Source organism: Vanacampus margaritifer, chromosome 2 (assembly GCF_051991255.1).
Source record: "Vanacampus margaritifer isolate UIUO_Vmar chromosome 2, RoL_Vmar_1.0, whole genome shotgun sequence".
Taxonomy (NCBI): Eukaryota; Metazoa; Chordata; class Actinopteri; order Syngnathiformes; family Syngnathidae; genus Vanacampus; species Vanacampus margaritifer.
The window spans coordinates 12,571,505-12,591,704 of record NC_135433.1 but is presented as its reverse complement, the minus strand read 5'-3'; the positions used below and the strand labels follow the sequence as shown (position 1 = coordinate 12,591,704).

The window sequence follows — 20,200 nt, the reverse complement described above, 5'->3', positions numbered from 1 at the left end:
TTGTTACAAATCTTTTATTAAGATATTCATCATGGACTCCATTTGGACATGTTGTCTTTATTTTACAGTTTGTTAATGTGCAATTACCGTGGATAATGTTGGGTCACAGTTACAGGGCTTTCACAAAGTTATTGGCACTTGGAACACAGAAAGAAGAGGTGGAGCGGCGCTGCGGGCGGGGTTTTTGCACGGGGCGGGCCAAGCCGGTACTTGCGACAAGCAGCGCCGTTTCGGGGTAAATACTGGATATACCACATGCTGTGAGTGGACAACAAACAACCGTACCTCTATGGGTGTCTATGCATTATATACAGTATTCCTCTATACATGTATATATCATATTTATATATGTACCGTTGTGTGACACAAGGATCTCCATGCCATGCCACACCTTATCCGTTCAAGTGTGTAGGTCAACGCGCGTGAAGTGTAAACACATTTTCAAAAATAAAAGCAAAGAACACTGGTTCTCAAATCAATGCAGAGAGATGATCTTGAAAAGCCCCCGGGCGACTTTGTTGGTGGGCGAGGCCGCGGACCGATCGTGCCCTCGCTGCTGACGTAAAAGCAAGCAAACGCTTCCTTCCTCGGAAAATAATGCTGATTCACAGCTACTACTGCAGTGTGAGCCAATGAGTCATCATCGAGAAAGGAATCTGGATCAGTCGGTGCATCTGTGTGCTGATTTAGGACCGCACCGTTAGTCAGTCACGCGTCTCTAGTCGCAAAGATTTTTGCTTTTAAGAGTTTGTGGGGGGGGGGGGATTCAGTGCAAAACTGAAGGGCATTTCTGTGATAATTAAAAAAAAAAAAAAAAACTAGACATGTTGACAATTAACAGTGAACTTAGAAAAGGGAACGAGTATACTGCAATTAATTACTCATTGGTTGGAATTCTGCTGACTGTATGGAATTGATTGATTAATTGGAAGAAAAGAACATGACTTGATTGCGGTTTGTAGAACAGATGCTCCGTAGCATTTTCTAAAAATAGCGCTATGGGTCATTGGCAGAGATTTAGTGTTATATACTGATATTCATTCAGTCCTAATTGTTGTAAGCCTTCACATAAATGAATATGAATTACTAATATTAACAGTAATAATAAAGGAAATTTGACATCAGCTAGTGCCATAGAGTCTAATGCACAGATATCAAACTCATGGCCCAGGGGCTAGATCCGGCCCGTCACATCATTTGAAGTGGCCCGCAAAAGCAAATCATGTACATTGACTTCATGTTTGTTGCTAAATACAAAATGGCAAATTGTCTTGACTTTTAACTCATTCACTGCCATTGACGGCTATAGATGTCAAAAATTCATTTGAACTATTTCTATTGGTTTAACATTTTTTTTCCACTTTTGGCAACAAGAGTATGAAAACCTAGAAAAAATTATTTTACATTTAGAATAGATATAAAATTTGTGATTAATTGTGAGTTAACTATTGAAGTCATGCGATTAATTACAATTAAAAAAATTAATCGTCTGACGCCCCTAATTTCTAATAATCTTTTCTTCTTCTTTTTTTTTTAATTAGCGGCATCAGGCGATAATTTTTTTTTAAAAATTGTAATTAATCACATGACTACAATAGTTAACTCACAATTAATCACAAATTTTATATTTGTTCTAAATGTACAATAATTTTTTCTAGGTTTTCATACTCTTGTTGAAAAAAGTGGAAAAAAATGTTTAACCAATAGGAATAGTTCAAATGAATTTTTGACACTATTGTCATGCTATTAATTTTAATCGCCTGACGCCCCCTAATTTTTAATAATCTTTAAAAAAAAAAAAAAAAGATTAAAAGAAATGTCTAGGTTTTCATACTCTTGTTAACAAAAGTGGGGGAAAAAAGTAAAACTAATAGAAATAGTTAAAATGAATTTTTGACGTTTATAGGCGTCAATGGCAGTGAATGAGTTAATAAAGTTGAGATACTGTACATCCAATTAGGGATGACTACATGTCCTTGATCTATTCAATATACATCTTTTAATCCCCTATCAATTCCATATAGTCACCTGAATTCTTGACAGACGGCAAATAAATGTCCCAATTACACACAAAAGCCAGTGAGCATTTGAAAGTTGAGTCCAAGCAGACGAGTGCCGATGCTGTGGAGGTGAACGAGACACCTGGAAGCACAACAGCGGTCATCAAAAGATTCTGCAGAGGTAAGCGGAGTGCTCGTATGAGGTTTTGTAGTTATTTACTGCTTCATCCCAAAGTACTGCATCACTTTTTTTCTTTGAAATCTCACCACACACATTCTTGTGATTTGCAAAAGGATCGACAGGCCTGTCCGTCGGATGCGTCTTCAAGTGAGGTTGAGCCGGCCAGGAATGGAAAAAGAAGCACAGCAATCCGCAGGCGTTTCAACACGTCTCGTTAACATGAACATCGAAAACCGTCATCACGTGTCGTCTCGCCACTCATAATGTGCAATTAGTAGGGAGGGAAGGACAAACTCCGCCTAAACGACTTCAATTGCGACACAACTCTTGTCCATAAGGTGCACGAAAGCGCAGGTGTGAAAACCTCCTCTGGGCCTCACATGACAGGACCGGCAAAACACACACACGCATACACACAAACACAACGCAAATCCAACTGGAGCAATATTGCTTCTTGAAAATTCTGTTCATTGATCTCCACTGAAAAGGCACATTCCATGATCCCATAAATATTCGCTCCCCCACCCGTAACATGATTCCAATACAAAGTACAGTAGTGGTTTGGGGGGGCCTTCACTTCCCTGCACGTTAGTGTCAAAAACAGTCGAGGCAGATTCTGATTCCGTCTTTCTGCTTTTCAAGCTTGCCAACAAAGATGAAATGCGTCAAAAGTGGCAGTTCCACTGCCCATTCCATCCACAAAACAAACGCGCGCCTTCTGACTGGGGGGAGAAAGCGCACTTCTCCAACCAAACATGGAGAATTGAAAACAATCCCCGTCCCCGCTCGCACGGCACGCGTACAAATATAGCTTTCTCTTCTAAAAATAGGACCGTCTTTGATTACCTGTTGACATTTTCATTAGAATCATCTCAATAAAAAGCTGCTCCCAATCTTTCTCTAAACGCCGTTCGAGCTTGCTAAAAATATAGAAAACAAACAATGGGGTATTTTTATACAAGACTGCACAGTGAAACATAAGAAAGGTCGATTTGGTGGAAACCATTTGTTGAGTGATGAGTGGAAGATGAAAGTAGTGTTCATATATTTCATTATTTTCTTCTTTTTTTTTTTTACTGGCTCTCGTTTTTGGAGGCGTTCGCACACTGGGGGGAGGGGGGGGATAAAAAAATGCCATCAACACTTACATTCAAGACATACTAACTATGGAAACCTTTTGAGCATTTATTCAATAGCCTTGCTATCCATGTACTAGTACGCTCTTTACCCTCACTAGTACGGCAATTCAACACGCTAGTAGATCTAATTTCTTACGAGTAACACATTTTCCACTACTTGGCACACTAGTAGGAAACGTGTCATACATCATACTGAAGACTTTGGAGCATTTATTTGATATCACTAGTAGCAGTCACATTATAAAATTCTACTAGTTTACATCGAACCCTTTGCTAGCAGTACTAGTAGGATTCAAATGTCAACAAGTGCCGTTTGGGCTCAATAACATGTAATTGCCAAAGTTGACTAGTGTGTAGAACTGTCATGCAGTAGTAGAAGGCACTAGTGGAATTACTAGTTAATAGATAATCCTAGTGTACATAGACCTTAACTCATTCACTGCCATTAACGGCTATAGACGTCAAAAATTTATTTGAACTATTACTAATTAGTTTCAATTTTTTTTCCACTTTTGTTAACAAGAGTATGAAAAGCTATAATTTTTTTATTGTACATTTAGAATAGATATAAAATGTGTGATTAATCGTGAGTTAACTATTGAAGTCATGCGATTAATTACAATTTTTAAAAAATTTATCGTCTGATGCCCCTAATTTCTAATAATCTTTTCTTCTTCTTTTTTTTAATTAGCGGCATCAGGCGATAATTTAAAAAAAAATAGTAATTAATCACGACTTTGCTAGTTAACTCAAGATTAATCAAAAAATGTATATCTGTTCTAAATGTACAAAACATTTTTTTCTAGGTTTTCATACATACAAAAAATAGTTTAAAATAAGTTTTGACGTTTATAGTCGTCAATGGCATTGAATGAGTTACAGCTTTAAAGCTCCAACAGCTTTCTGGAAAAAAAATGTATTTATTTTTTTTAAATCCTTGCTTTACATCTTAAGGTCATACTAGTAGGCCAAACGTTAACACTAGTAGCGGGGGGGAGCGGTCATTCAAATCATTACATTTTAAAATGTAATGATTTGAATCCAATATATTGAGATGCATATTAAATCGTCCTCTACTAGTTAGGCACGGCCCTTTACTAGTGTTTTGAAGTGTCTTCCTAGTGAGGGTAAAGAACATACTAGTACCTGAAACTTAATATGAAATAAATGCTCAGTTCTCCTTGGTTTCCATCTTAATATCATACTAGTAAGCCAAAAATGTCACTATCATGGGGGGGGTTATGATTGCTAGTAAGACATAGCCATTGTACTACTGTGCTGGATTGTCTTACTAGTGAGGACAAAACGTACTAGTAGATGACCATTAAGATGGAAATCAAGGATATCAGCATTTATTCGATATCCTGATGATGAAGGTATTAGTGCGTGACCCGTGCATACTAGTTGGACCTTGTAGTATTACTAGTGCAGCACAGTAGTTACTAGTAAGGCTTAGTTGCAAACTAATATGCCAATTGTGGCACTAGTAGCGGACACAACCAGTGCATGTATACTTGAAGCTGTATGTGAAGTCTATGGAATAAATGCTGCAAGGGCTTTTCCACAAGTGACCATGCAGACCCCCTCCTCAGGTTCCGCTATCAACTCGAACCAGCAGCGCTACTGGGAATGTATTTCATACGCGACGACAAACGAATGTGCTTACACACCTTCTAAAAGGACAAGGAGAGGCCCGAGGACAAGCGGATGCCCTCTCACGCTCTCCCACCCTTCTAGAAGCTCCGCTATATACCGTCCCAAAAGAAAATGTGGTTTCCATGTCCCGGTTGCAGCCATAGCGGTGTAGTATCGACAAGTCACGCGTGTGAGTGAGGAGGCAAGCGCAAGTGGGGAAAGCGCACGTGGCTCAAAATAACGCTCCCACGTCGCCGCTCACGCCCGCTAGGGATTCACCTGAAGAGCCGCCCGACTCGGCGCCGGCGGAGGCCGAGGCTTCCAGGGAGGCGGGGTCGAAGGGCGGGTCGGCGCCCAGGGCGTCGTCCTCGGCTTTGACGCCGTCGGAGAGGAAGGCCGAGTAGGCGTCGCTCTCGGCGATCAGCAGCTTGAGCTTGGGGATCCAGCTCTTGCGAACCACCCGCCGGGCGTTGGTGCACATGTCGGCGGCGATGGCGTTCATCTCGCTCTCTTTGAAGCTGGTGGCGAAGTTCTGGCAGTAAACTGATGCCAGGGGACACAAACACGACACAACGTTAGTGTGCTTGTTTCTTTTCGCTTCACCTGGCCGCAATAACGTTAGCATTTTTCCAACCAGTGTTTCTGCAGCCATCACATCTAACTGAATGCCTTTTAACTCATTCACTGCTGGTCTGGTTAAAATGGATCTTTGACGTCTAGAATCGTCAATGGCAGTGAACGAGTTAAGTCATTCACTACCATTGACGGCTATAAACATCAAAAATTCATTTAAACTATTTTTATTAGTTTAACATTTTTTTCCCCACTTTTGTTAACAAGAGTATGAAAAACTAGATTTTTTTTATTGTACATTTAGAACTGATATGAAATTTGTGATTAATCGCAAGTTAACTAGTGAAGTCTTTTGATTAATTACGATTAAAAACTAATCGCCTGACGCCACAAATACTTAGTAATATTTCCTTTATTTTTTTATTTATTCACTGCCATTGATGGCCATAAACGTCAAAAATTAATTCTATTTCTATTAGTTTAACATTTTTTCCCCACTTTTGTTAACAAGAGTATGAAAACCTAGAATTTTTTTAGAACAGATATAAAATGTGTGATTAATCGTGAGTTAACTAGTGAAGTCATGCGATTAATTAAATAAAACAATTTAATCGACTCTTGGCCCAAATTTTTTAATAATCTTTTTTATTTATTTATGAATTTATGGCAGTGAATGAGTTGACATTTTTTAATGCAACATACATATTTTGATAGGTTGTGTATATATTAGTGGTGTCAATTAATTACAATGATCATAATTAAGTTCATGATTTCCATAGTTAACTCACGATTAATCAAAATTCCTCCTGCGTTATATCTGTTCTAAATGTGCAATAAAATCTATCTTTCAAGGTTTTCAAATTCTTGTTAATTAACATCCAAGTGGGGAAATATGCTTAGCAAATACAAATGTGGTTGTATCATTTAGTTCATTGATAGAGTCATTTTATTACAAGTAATTCCTGAAGCTACATTGAACAAGATGTGAATGAGTCATAGATTTGTGTCGAGGTAATTTCTCTGCTACTAGGTGGCATTAGTGTTTCATGTTGGACGTTGGCGACAGGAATGCTACATTTAACTTCTTAAATTCAGAGCAATTGGTTTGGAACAAGAAGCAACTCGTGGACTCCAGGCCATTTTGTGCATTGTAAATGGGTCACCAGTCCCCACAAATACATATATTTTGATCACATTAATCATTTGCTAGATTGTGTTAAATTGACCCAGTTACACAAAATATGTCAAATGTAATGTTTTTAAATTTCACATCGTATTAAATACTTCTTAACTCATTTGCTCCCAAAAACGTATAAATACATTCTATTTTATATATTACCAGTGTCCCAAAGACGTATTTATACGTTTTTTTAATGCTAGACTACAGTATACAGAAGGCTTAGATGCAGCTTTTGAAGAAAATGGCTGAAGCAATGATAATCATTACAAAAGCAGCCAGCAGGTGCCAGCAGAGAATAAAAGATCAACCAAGGCCATGTTGAAAAAAGCTGTTTTCCCCACAGTGTAAAACAGATTTGTGAATAATGATGAAACTTAGCTTTATTCGAATGCTAATTGCTGCAAAAGAGAAACAAATAGAAATGTACTTTTTTTGTCCTGGTGAAAGAAGAGACTCTAATCTTTCTTTTTGTAAGTATAGCAATAGAACACAATATTCTGTAGGCCTTGCCCAAAATCATTCAAAATCCAGTAAAACAGCCGGGAGTGAAGGTGGTTGCTTCAGTGAAAATGGCTGGGAGTGAATGAGTTAATGCCATTTAAGGCCTTGTTTTTAGCTAAATCCATTTAATGATTTAATGGCTTGTGGATACCTGCCAAACTTTGATTAGATGGTCAAAATAAAACCTGGGAAAGAATGTGTCTCAATTTCAAAACGTTCCACTGCAGTTTGGCACATTCAAACTCCATCTTACAAATTGCGTGCTCACATTTAACTGCGTGCAGCACCCTGTTGTCCAGGGGCTTGCGGCTGGGGTCGTTGGTGGAGGAGCGGATGCCGGTCCCGCAGCTGTTGGCTAGCGTATTCCTACGGACAAGCATGATTGGAAGGCCAAAATTAAGAAAAAACAAATATAGAGGTTAAATCATTGCTTTGATTTAAGCATCAAAACAAAAGAGGTGGGTGGAGGGAAGCAACCTGTCAAAGAAGGCGGCCAGCAGCCTCCTTAGCAGCACCTTGTGTCTGGTCCCGGCACTCACATGACAGTTCATCAGCTGGGCCCGGGAAATAAAGACAGACGTACCTGGGGACGGACACACAGACAAGCGCGTCAACGCATATGAGAACTACAACGTCACCATTTCAACTATAGATTCGTTCCATTTTCTCACTCTATTTCAATGTTTGATGTCTTCCATTATTATCAAATCTTTTGTCCCTACAAAGTCAATCACGTAAAAATTTGTCATTAACTCTTTCACTGCCATGGACGTTAAAAGACGTCAAGTAAAAACCTACGGAGGGCCACCAATGACGTTAAAAGAAGTCATCCAATTTTTTTTTTTTTTTTTTGAAACGGGTGGAGGAAAGCCTTGGCCAGCTGTGGTGAAAGTTTCAAGCACGCTCGAGCAGTTTTTTTCAAAGACGAAAAGCATCGACCAACGCTAAAGAGCACATTGATGACGACGATGATCATCATCGATGATGATGATGGTGACTCCGAGGTTGACGCCGAAGTTGGAAGCGCTGACGCGGCGGCTATGACGACGTCATAAAGGTTCACGGGCTAGTGATGCTAACACCGGAAAACGCGGAGCACAACTGAGCACGCTCAGGCGGACGCTCAGGCGGACGTTCAATCGGACGACGAAGAGTGCCCCGAGTCCAATGCATATTCATCGGAGGAGTGGGTACAGTCTGCTACTTGCTATTCCCCGGAAAAAAAGGCCGTCAAGAAAGTGTAACGTCTGCACGTGAAAGGGGCCATCGAAGTGAAACGTATCTGTTGTGCAAATCCTGCTGCGTCTCCTTGCACGCATGGGAGCGTTACAAAAAGAAAAACTGTATTTGAAACATCCACATAATTGTAAATAGTACCACAGTTGCACACATTTGTAAATAGTTTGCAAAATTGTTTTGTCAAATTGTTACACTGTTGAATGGAAATAAACGTATTTTGCAACCTAAAAACACTTTTTCATTGTTGGTGAAAGCGTTTTACAGAAGTAAAGCACTATTTAGGTGTTTGTGGCATCATTCATGAACAAAAAGAAGTGTACAATTCACTAGAGTGCGTGAAATAACATCGTTTCACAAAAAGCTTGTTTTCTCTGTTTTTTGTTTCAAAACAGAGCATTTCGGTGAAACTAACCATTTTCTATTGTTGATTACTGAAGAACGGAATAAGGTAGAAACAAACTTTTTTTTCTGATGAAAGATGAGAGTCCAATCTTTCATTTGGTAGTATGTGTGTTTCCATAGTCCAAACACAACATTTTCTGTGGACCTTGAAAGATCAGTCAAAATGCTTAAATCGGATGGCACTGGCGACATCCCGTTTCTGAAAACGTCTGGCAGTCAAAGAGTTAAGTTGCCAAGCGTGAAACATCAGTAGTAACAGACAAGCGTTTGTGGGATGCTGCCATTTTTAAGTGTGTGAACGAAGACGCCACGACACATTCATGTCAAGAACTGTTTACATGGCGTTTATTCGCAGTGGCAAAAGGAACGCGCTACCTCTGTGATTCCAAATTAAATTTTGTTTTGATTCGGCCTTTTTTATTCCGATTGAGGTGTTTACATGCATCATTTTCATTCCGTTTGGTTTCATTCTAATCGGAATACGATGCACTCGTAAGTAAGTAAGTAAGTTATCTTGATGGTCAAAGCGTGTGTACACCTTTGTATCGCACACGCAATCACATACCTGAGACCAGCTCCAGTTTCTCAGCAGGATCGCCTTCCTCATACAGTTTGGGATGACAGCGGTTGCCGATCTGGGCGATAAGCTCTGCCGGGAGACAAGTGAGGTCGCGGCCACGCATGCGACCCCGTGTCTCCGTGTGGTCGGGAAGCGCCTCCACCCGTTCGCCAGAGGCTGAGGAAAGACAATGCTGAAGCGTTAGACCGCACCCTCATTGTGATATTGAGATTTCATCATCGCGTTACCTGCTGCCCCCATGTTGAGCATGCTGTACATGGTGTACATGTTGCAGATTTGCCGGTACTGCTCTTCAGCACATTCCTCGGTGCCCTCCTCCTCCTCTTCATCATCGTGGTAGCTGATGGGCGAGTCGCTAGCGTAGGTGCTCAGGGTGCCGGGGCTGGCGCCCTCCGACATGCCCACCCCGGACGCAGAGGTCCCGTTGGTGCCCGCGCTGCCACTAAGCCCGCCACTTGCCACCATGCCAGCCAGGCTGGTCGCCGTGGCGCCCATACCCATGGCCAGTCCCAGCGCTCCGGGGCTCTGGATGGCACTGCCTCGCGCCGCCTCCTGGGAATAGCGCGCCGCCTTTCTGGCGCCCCCTCCTGCCCCGGAGCCCCCACCTCCTCCATCCCGGCTGCTGCCGCCCTCCCACAGCCGCTTGGCGACGGGAGTGCAGACCACCGAATGAGCGGCGACTTCCGGTTGGCTGGCGGGCTGCTCCGTCTTCACGCGCGACACCAACGAGAGCGGCGTCAAGCAGGCGGCGGGCCGGGCCGCGCACGCACCCGTCTGTGTGACGGGACTCTGAGGCTCAGATGGTGGAGCCTCCTCTGCGTTAAGACCCTGGGAGTCACAACTGGGGGAGGAGACCTATAGACAAAAATTCCGTGTCATCATATATTGGACTTTATCGTTTGCACAGGTGTTGCCATCAGTGTCCATCAACAGCCAAATAAGGAGTGCTATAAACAGCCACGTTATTCATTGCAATTAATAAACAGATTAAGTCGTGCTTATCTCGTACCAGACTTGCAAAGGAGATTAAAGCCTGTTAGCACACACATTAACAAATTCTCCATAAAGCTACTAACGGTCAGAGAGTCCACACCAATAAAATGACATCATTTGGCAAATGAATTGAGAATGAATTTCTTCCTGTTTTCATCTCAATTATAAGCCAGACTGACAACTAAACATTTGCTTCAGAGACTTCAACAAAAACCAAGAAGAAATCAAACTTTCTTTTTTTTTTACCTTGAGAAAGAATTCAGTGCCTTTTTCCATGATCTGTTGTATCTGCAGGAAGCCAGCAGTATACATTAAGAGGAACTGGTCCCCCACCGTCATGCTGAGACGGCCGGTGTAGCAGAAGGCCAAAATCTGTTGGAAGCTCTGCGGCTGCACGGCCGGTGGAAGCTCCACCACTGTTGGGCTGGCCTCGCTGATGCTGCAGCCTCCGATACTGCCGCTGTTGCTGAAAAGGTCCCGGAAATAAGAACTGCTCGCAGCCAAGACAGCGCGGTGAGCCTTTAACAGAAGGAGGAGTCGGATTAGAATTCTAAAAAAAAAAATTCAATGTCACTGAGCTCATGTGCCACCACCAAAATTACCATTTTCTGTTACAAATAATAGCAGTGTATCGTATAAAATAGGACTACAACAGAATGTAAAAAAAATTATAGTATACATTAACTGAATCACTCCCAGCCATTTTCAATCCCGTTCACTCCCGGCTGTTTTACTGGCTTTTCACTGATTTTGCGAGGCCCACAGAATATTGTGTTCTATTGCTATCAAAAACATGGAACCTACCAAAAGAAAGATAAGAGTCTCTTCTTTCATCAGAAAAGAAAAAAAAAATAAAAAAATAAAAAAATATATATATATATATATATATATATATATATATATATTTCCATTTTGCAGCAAAAGCTTGCTTGCATTTTGGCCTGGTTGATCTTATACTCTGCTGCCACCTGCTGGCCGTTTTTTTGTAATAACTACCATTGATTCAACCGTTTGCTGTAGTTCAGAGGCTGCATCAGAGCCTTCTGTATGCTTTAGCATAAAAAACAACAACAACAACAACAACATAAAAAACGCATAAATACGTCTTTGGGACACTGGTAATTTTTACAATAGAACATATTTATACGTTCTTGGGAGCAAATGAGTTAATTTCATACTCTTAAGTATTCATTTGCGTTTTACAGATAATGTATTTTTTTGTAGTATGATCAAGCGAAAAAAGATTTTATGCCGACTCCATTGTATGTTGAGGCTGAGCAAGCTTGTATGGCGGGATTTATGACTTGCTTGTTTTTTTCCCCCCCACAGTGACTTCCTTGAGAACTTGAAAGTTACGACTTGAGACTTATTTGTGACTTGCACGTCGTACAGACAGAATGTGAAACTCAAGCACGTCGCATACAAAAATATCTACAGCTTGTGGTCTAGAAATGGTCAGTCCAGCAAATGTGAAACAAAGTCCTAACTTGCCCCACTCTCTTCACTTGCCATCTGTGTGAAATTGCTAGCACAGAATATGATAATCTGTCTCTCACTGCCCAGTTTCCATGTTCTCTCCTTTGAGCCGCAAAGCAGTTATTTTTCTTATTATTTTCACCTCTTATGGAAACTTTGAAATGGAATCAAAGCCCGGCCCTACCTTGAAGGCATGCCCCTTAACCACCACGGAGACGTCACAATAGAGGCCCTGCAGACGCTGCTCGTTCAGACACTCTAAAACGTTGTTGCCAAAGTTTGGGATCGCCATCTGGAGGGTCTGGGCCATGGTGCGCCAATGCACACCAACAAAGGCTCTGTTTGGGGAAAGACACAAAAATAGTCACGATTTTACATGCATAAAAGTGTGCACCATAATGCACCTTTATCTGCATACTGGCAGGTGGCATCGAATTACCACTAAATTTAGTTTTCAATAGTTAACAACCTTGAAGAACTGAGGTACACTTTTACATCAATCTGCTGGTTCATCATCCAGCAGCCAGTCAGGGTTTAACTACTGTGACTCACTATGAGAGATGAAATAATTCATCGGTGATCGAGCGTATGGTGGACTACAGCCAGGACGGGTCGCCGGTCAATCTCAGACTACACAGAGACAGACAACCATTCACAATTACACTCACACCGTGACTGAGAAGGAAGTGAACCCACGCCGAGTGTACCACTACATCGTCAGTGACTTCAGTATTGCGCAACATTGCTAAAAGAAAGCCCAAACATTGCAACAACTTAACGTATGTATCCATCAGTGATACAGTGTGATATAATCATTAGGGGTGGGAATCTTTGAATGTCTCACCATTCGATTTGATTCCGATTTTTGGGTCTGAGATTCGATTCGGAATCGATTTTTGATACAAAATTATTTGATTGACAATGATTTTTGCTTCAATCTATAGATGTGCAAGGAATTGTAATGATCTACTCCAGTCTGACTCGCTAATACTAATTAGCGAGCTACTCGCGACACTTTTATCACTCAAAAGAACGGCTCCACACTGAAACAAAAAACAACACTTTTATTGGAATAACTTGATCGTGACTTTTTCCTTCTACTCTCTAATGTGGCTACAACTTAACAGTGTATCAGACCGCGTGGAGCCACACTGCCCCTCAGTGGCCAAACCGGGTACAACATGAACAGCGCTCTAAATAAACAGGCACACACAGACAAAGGCAAGACAGTATAAAATAATTTAAATAAAATCGATTCTAAATCGTACTAAATGAGAATCGCGATTCTTATGAGAATCAATTTTTTTGGCACACCCCTAATTATCATGTATCTCTCTCTGTCAACTGGATTATGGGGCAACCGGGTAGCCTTGGCAACGGGTTGTTCTCTTCCAATGCTTTCTAGTTACCCCCTAAATATCCCTATTAGCTTCTATGGCGTTTCACATGATATGTAGCCATTAAGCTAGTGGACTTTTGTTAATACAGTATATGGTTTGTTCAAACATTTTGCCGTTTAAATGTATAATATTTTATTCACTTACATTTTAGGTGACAGTTTTTCAGTCAAGCTGGAGAACTTTGTGAGCGAGAGAATGCAAACAAATAACTACTCATTAAATCTTTACTTATTTTACCCAGTATTCCTTAAATGTGTGTCTTGATGAGATCAAACTATGTGGCAAAGGTAAAACTAATAAATGTTTTTTTTCCATATGGTCTCTCCATCAGGTATCGCGGTCAAGTCTGGAACCCGCGCTAAATGGGGGTTTCACTGTACATTTGCTATCTGGCAGACGATTATTCACACGGTCCTATTGAAGACGTTTCACTAGCCCATGAAAGGACGATATTTGCTCAAGATTTGGCGGGTAATCTACATTCCATTAATCCTATACGTCACGTCGGCCTCTCAGGAGCCGTCACTGCCAGAGCTCAATGAAAGCCTGTTTTATGTTCTGTCTTCTATGAGCCATAAAATCCAGTGTCCTTAGATAACTGGGTCATGTGCTGTTATTCTCTGTGTGTGTGTGGCTTGAACAAACAGCACATAGCATGATTCTATTCACTGTACACCAAACATCCAAAGGCAAACACATTTTGCACAGCCACCGACAGCCACAGACATTTAAGTGACTACATCCTTTTTCAGTGCGCATGAACACTCATGTCATTGCAAGATACAGATTATCATGTGAACATATGCTGTCTATGTTTATGTACTGAAATAAAAGCAAGTTCTGTCTGTATAACAAACGGAAAAGTTTAATCCCAATACCAGCCAGGTATGCCATTAGAGCAGGGGTGTCAAATTCGTTTTTATCTTGGGTCACTCTGTCATGTATTCATTTTGCAAATCATGCTTTGTGACTGTCCGTTTCCCAGAATGCAGCTCAAGGTTTCATACTTTTTAAGTAAACAAACGGAACTAGCGAGAGCTAAACGTCACATCACAACTTAACTCATTCACTGCCATTGACGGCTATATACATCAAAAATTCATTTGAACTATTTCTATTAAACCCTCCCCCCCCCCCCACACACACACACAAACACACTTTTGTTAACAAGAGCATGAAAACCTATAGTTGTTTTATTGTACATTTAGAACAGATATAAAATTTGTGATTAATCGTGAGTTAACTAGTGAAGTCATGCGATTAATTCCGATTAAAATTTTAATCGCCTGATGCCCCTAATTTTTAATAATCTTTGACTTCAATAGTTAACTCACGATTAATCACAAATTTTATGTCTGTTCTAAATGTACAATAAAAAAAAAAATCTAGGTTTTCATACTCTTGTTAACAAAAGTGGAAAAAATGTTAAATAGAAATAGTTCAAATGAATTTTTGAATTCTCTAATCAACATATTAAGCAGCGATCGAGTGTGTGTAAAAACGAGAGATGTGATGAACGAAATCCTCCTCACATCCAAAGCCAGTAGGCCATTCACTGTAAAAACTCTTTTAGCCATTATGTTATTGTAATTTAAGAACTTGTTCACTTTTACGTTAGTATGGCGTTAATGTACTGATCAGCAAACTTAAGTGTTATTTGCGTAGGTGTGTGTATTTATCAATGTTAGACATTTTCCCGAGAGGGGAAAAAAAAAAAAAAAAAAAAAAGACATTGTCAACGCCAAAATGATTTATTCTAAAAAGATCTGTTAAACAGCCCTATAAACAACTATTGTTCGATCAATTTTAAGAAAGGATGTGGTGGTGGGGTCTTATCTGCCACAGATTTTCCACCCAATAAATGAAAAAAAAACCAAATACATTTAGCGATAAACATGAAGCAGACACACTTTATTTGCTTAGTATGTCACATTGAATGATGTAAAACTGTGGAAGCATTGTCATGGCTTGGACTTGTCAGAAATCAACAGAAACATTCTGTCCAAAAAAAAAAAGGAAAATACAACCAAACTAATCCTTCATCACGCACTATAATTAGGGAACAACCGATTAATCAGCCGCCAATTATAATCGCCCGATTATTGCCCTTCAAACATCGGCCAATTGGGCCAAATGACAGATTGTTTTCCCCTTAAAAACATTATAATCAAAGAAAAGTGAAGGATCCGATGCTGTGAAAGTACCCTGAATGCACCATTTTTCTTGTGTAGCATTAGCAACGAGCAAGTGAGTACTGTATGTTGTTCTGTTGTCCCTAAGCGCCCTTTAAGCTGTTTAATGACACATTAGTTAACTGTAAAACTAAACATATGGCAGTAAAAATTACATGCACTGTAATGTTTAAATACAAAACATGTTTTGTTTTTAAAACATCGCTGGCCTAGCGCTAATGCTAAAAGCGAAGTAGGGCTCCCATTCAAATGCCAACAGGAAGTTAGCATCAATTTTGGAAGTGTTTTTCCTTCAAATAACGAATATTCACACACAAATGCTGTGGGAACACACACACACTCACAGGTAAGAGGCAAGGCACAAATTCTTCCCAATCTGTGAAAAACGAGGTATTAATTTAAATAGAATTTAATCGCAACTTTCTTCTGTTCTTCCTTTAAGTGTGTACACCATGAATGCACAGCACCACACTGCCCCAAAGAGGCCAAAACAAAGAGGAACGGTCAGTATTTGTTCTTCCTGTTTTTTCAGTTGCAAGTACTGTATTTTAATATATTCTTATTTCACTTTCTTCCCGTTTTATTTTGTCAATGTCCTTTCAAGTTATATTTAAAGTTGATATTTCAAGGATTCAAAGCCCTTTAACATCACGATCCACGATATGGCACGAAATACAATCCGCGAGGTCCCAGGTTAGCCCAATAAGTCCCAAGACTTGTGAAAATAACACAATATATATATATATATATATATATATATATATATATATATGATTAAAAAATAATGTTAAGCTTAGAATGAAAATGAGCAATAAAAATGCAAGAGGCTTGAATTTCACATATTTGCAACGCAATCGTACTTGACAAAAACAATCATGTTCAAAGTGCAGGGATGAATGGGCATGACGCTTTAATGACACTTTTGAGTAGTTGAGCTTTAGTAGTTGAAGTTTTGAAATCACAAATTGCTTTCTTAATCGTGATTTCAATCTCAATTGCTATTTTTCCAAACCAATTGTGTACTCTAACCATATGGTACAGCAGTTGTACACAAGAATGAGTTTATTATTTACACATAAAACCATACAATAAACTTTTATACTTACTGAAATATATATATATATATATATATATATTAGGAGTGTTAGAAAAAATCGATTTGGCAATATAACGCAATATTACAGTGTGCAATTCTCAAATTGATTCAATATGCAGTCAAATCGATTTTTAAACATCCATTTTTTATGGGAATATTCAACAAAACGTCTTACTTAGGGTTAGGATTCACACATTAAGCATGGAAGAATGTTATATTAATGGAACATTAAGCCTAAATATTTGATTTCAGTGCTGTTCAAACATGAAACAGACTGCAACCTGTTTGTTAAATGCAGTGGCTCACTTATAAGCCTGAATTTTCAGATTAATAAATAAATGTTCATAGAAATCTTACAGTGTACATGTACAAGTTTAGTGATTTGTATTTTCTAAATTTGAGTTAAAAAAAAATTGCAATAATCAATTTATAGATTTGTATTGGGATTAATCGGTATCGAATCGAATCATGACCTATGAATCGCGATACGATTCGAATCGCCGGGTACTTGGCAATTCACACTCCTAATATATATATATATATATATATATATATACAGTATATAGGCTATATTAATTTTTTCCCCTCACCAAAAATTGGTATCGGTCAGGCCCTAACTATATAATACATAAAAACAGTGCTGAATTGACAAAGGAGTTCATCAAGGGCAAGAAGTGAAAGTGGAAGAGTGACCAAGTCTTCCAGACTTAAACCCTATAGAGCATACATTTTAACTGCTCAGGAGACAGGAAGGATAAATGACCCCAAACAAGCAAAAACAGAGAAACCAAACAAAAGTTTGGTGATGTCAGTGGGTCAGAGGCTTGCTGCAATCATTGCAAGCAAACTTGAATCAATGCTTTTGCTTACCTAAACCTAAAATTGTGCTATCTTCTAAGTTGTCTCAGATCCAGATGTTAACACCTGTAAATGAAAGCTGAAACGACCCCTGATCTGTCGTTCATCTGTGGATGTCAAAACAAACCAAAATAAATCTATGGTGGGAGTGACCACTGAGGGCTGGTGAGAGCAGCCCCATCATATCCAAAGCCTTTCATTTGGGGCTTCGCCAAGCTCCAGGGTAAAGAGAAATGCTCTCTTTGTCTCACTCGAGCTCCCTCTCCCTCATACTAAAACACAGATGCGCACACACCAACTCAAACAAACCCCACAAAAGGCACAGTGACTCGCACACAGACAATACAGCTTGTTTACGGATTGGCGAGCCGCAGTGAGCACACATGCTTGCACATGAAGACACACAAACACAGGGTTTGGAGAGGAGGGGGCACTGGGGTTGCACAGTTTGTTCTGACAGTGAAAGAGATGTGACTGAGTGTGCATGCGTCTGTATGCACCAAGGAGGGGCAACCGAGTCTTGGAGAGAATAGAGGGAACATCCCAGGTCGCCCAGAATGCCATTTAACTTAAAATCCAAACACTAAAGCAGCCTTGCTGGGAAAGTGGGTCAAACAAGAAGCATACTCGAGACCTTTCCATCAAGTCTACTGAATGACTTGCATGCTTTTTTTTTTTTTTTACACAGTCCATTTGGTGTTGTGACAGTAAGCGTTTCCGAGCCCAAGCAGCCTTTTTTTCGACTGCTGGACTGTGGAGTCATTGCTGCAGCTGGCAGGCACACAATGCTGACTTTCTGCAGGCATTTCCTGGTTCTCGTGTGCCCGCATCAAGTTATGGCAGACGTGTCTGGTTATTCCTGCATTCAAAACCACACACAGTATAACATTATTGAGACATTCTACACAAGCATCCGCGTTGATCGGTTTTACCCGAAAGGGATGCTGGGTAAGACAGGGGCACACGAGGACGCCGCACGGTGCCAGCCTACCAGCCGGCCGGGGTCTCTCGACTGGCGGCTGGCACCGGAGGCGACGCGAGGGAGGCGGCACGGGCTGGCAGCGAGACCCGGGCGAGCGCGAGGTTGTCCCCGCCGCTGACGTTGCCGTGCGGTCAAATTGCACTCCGAGTGTGCCCTCGCTCGTCGCTCAATTTCGTCCCGACAGTCTCGTGGGACTGAAAGAGACGTTCATCGTCCTCCCCAATCCGCAGCGGGCCTGTCGAGGTGGCTAACGGCTAAAGCTAACTGTTAAATATTTTGGGCGCACCATCCACCTCTTGCACACTCAAAACCAACAAATATCAAGTCTTTCCACGACCGTGCACACTCCTAAACACACAAACACACGCAGATTACTTACTGTCAACGCGGGCGAGGAAGCTGGGCTGCGACGTCGCTTAGCAAGCACCCAAATGTGTCTTATTTAAATATTTTGGTGATGGGGGAAATCGCTCCCCCTGCCAGTCTCCATTCTACCGACATCAACAGGTCATCCCGGGACACGCAGCAGCTGAGCGCGAGCCAGACGGAACCAGTGCGGCAGCGAGCGGGGGTGGGGGAGGGCGCACAACAACGAGCAATTATTCCCAAGTGCCGCTAGCGAGGGCTGTCTTGACGCACACCTGACCGCCGCTGCATTTTGGCGTGTTTGTGACAAAGAGCAACATGGCTCGGGGATTTGGCCGCGTCGCTTCGTGAGCGACAGGCGGCGGGGGGCAGTCGAGGCAACCTGGACTCGTCCCCTACTTTCCCCCGAACTTTAAATGTCCCGTATCAGCCGGATTCTTCACCGTCATCATCGTCAGCAACCTTGACGTGAAGCGCAGACGGGCCCTCCCACACTTCGCACCCCCCTCCCCGCTCATCCCACTTGGCTTCCTCCTCCTCCTCCTCCTCCTTGTCTTCTTCCGCCACTGGATCCTGAGACGACCCCCTCCCCTACCCTCGCTTCCCCTCCCCTCCCTTCCACTCACCTTCCTCCGGTCCACGAGACACTCGCTCGCCCCCTTCGACTGGAACCCGATAGCGATTGTCGGGATCCCCGGTGACTGCGGAACACGGAAGCACTATTTGAAGAAGACGAGCACGTCATTCTATCTAATGACTTCCAGCCAAGATCAGCAAGCGAACATGCTGGTCCACCCCAAGCAAAATGTCACTTTTTGTGGGTGGGGGGGCTCTATTTTTATGGCTGACAATAATCACAGTTGTTATAAGGAAGAAGTACTTTAGCCCTGTTCTCCCTGCTACTTTGCATACTCTTCAGTATGTCTACGCGAGTAATGATGACGTCATATTTAAGACAAGAGTGCCTTGTGCTCAACAATCCAACCCAAAAATATCCATTGTCCTGTTTTCCTTTAAATTGGATGCTCTGGTCGCCAACCTCACGGCAAAGTCACGACCGGGGCTGGATGACTATATATCTGGCTTTCCTTACCACTTGGTGTCACTTCAGAATTATATTTTGCCGAAAGCTGTCATGAGCGTGAGTTATGGTAACTCACAAGTGATTAAAACAAAGCCAAAATTACAAAATGCTTTTGATGTTGATTAGCGGGCCGCAAACATCATCCGGTGTGCTGCAAATGTTCCCCGGGTTAAGTTTGAGACCCCTGCCATAGAAATACAGCACTGTACAGCTGTTTGTGTAAATAACAAGAAAAGCTGCCACTAAAAATAATGGGGCAATATATTTCTGTCATCAATCAAAAGTCAAAAGTATTTTGTCTCTCTACTTAACTAAAAGTAAAG

At 41.3% G+C, this 20,200-nt stretch overlaps 1 protein-coding gene across 1 annotated transcript; it reads right to left on the bottom strand.

The window, feature by feature from the left end:
- On the bottom strand, nucleotides 1–19,279 carry nacc1a (nucleus accumbens associated 1, BEN and BTB (POZ) domain containing a). The gene is made up of 8 exons (XM_077557051.1): nucleotides 18,807–19,279; nucleotides 12,084–12,237; nucleotides 10,670–10,942; nucleotides 9,658–10,285; nucleotides 9,416–9,586; nucleotides 7,687–7,792; nucleotides 7,478–7,575; nucleotides 1–5,498 (listed from the first exon to the last, which is right to left on the bottom strand). The coding sequence occupies exons 2-8, from the start codon at nucleotides 12,207–12,209 to the stop codon at nucleotides 5,188–5,190; spliced, it is 1,713 nt and encodes a 570-aa protein (XP_077413177.1). The 5' UTR covers nucleotides 12,210–12,237; nucleotides 18,807–19,279; the 3' UTR covers nucleotides 1–5,187.
- Nucleotides 19,280–20,200: the final 921 nt, after the last annotated feature.

What these genes read in the sequence shown, in the direction of transcription:
- nacc1a (XM_077557051.1), bottom strand. Translation starts at nt 12,209, where the DNA reads ATGGCCCAGACCCTCCAGATGGCGATCCCAAACTTTGGCAACAACGTT. An exon ending in GCACTGAATTCTTTCTCAAG is followed by an intron (nt 10,286 to 10,669) that starts GTAAAAAAAAAA and finishes TTTTGTCTATAG; the next exon opens with GTCTCCTCCCCCAGTTGTGA. An exon ending in CTGGCCGCCTTCTTTGACAG is followed by an intron (nt 7,576 to 7,686) that starts GTTGCTTCCCTC and finishes GCTTGTCCGTAG; the next exon opens with GAATACGCTAGCCAACAGCT.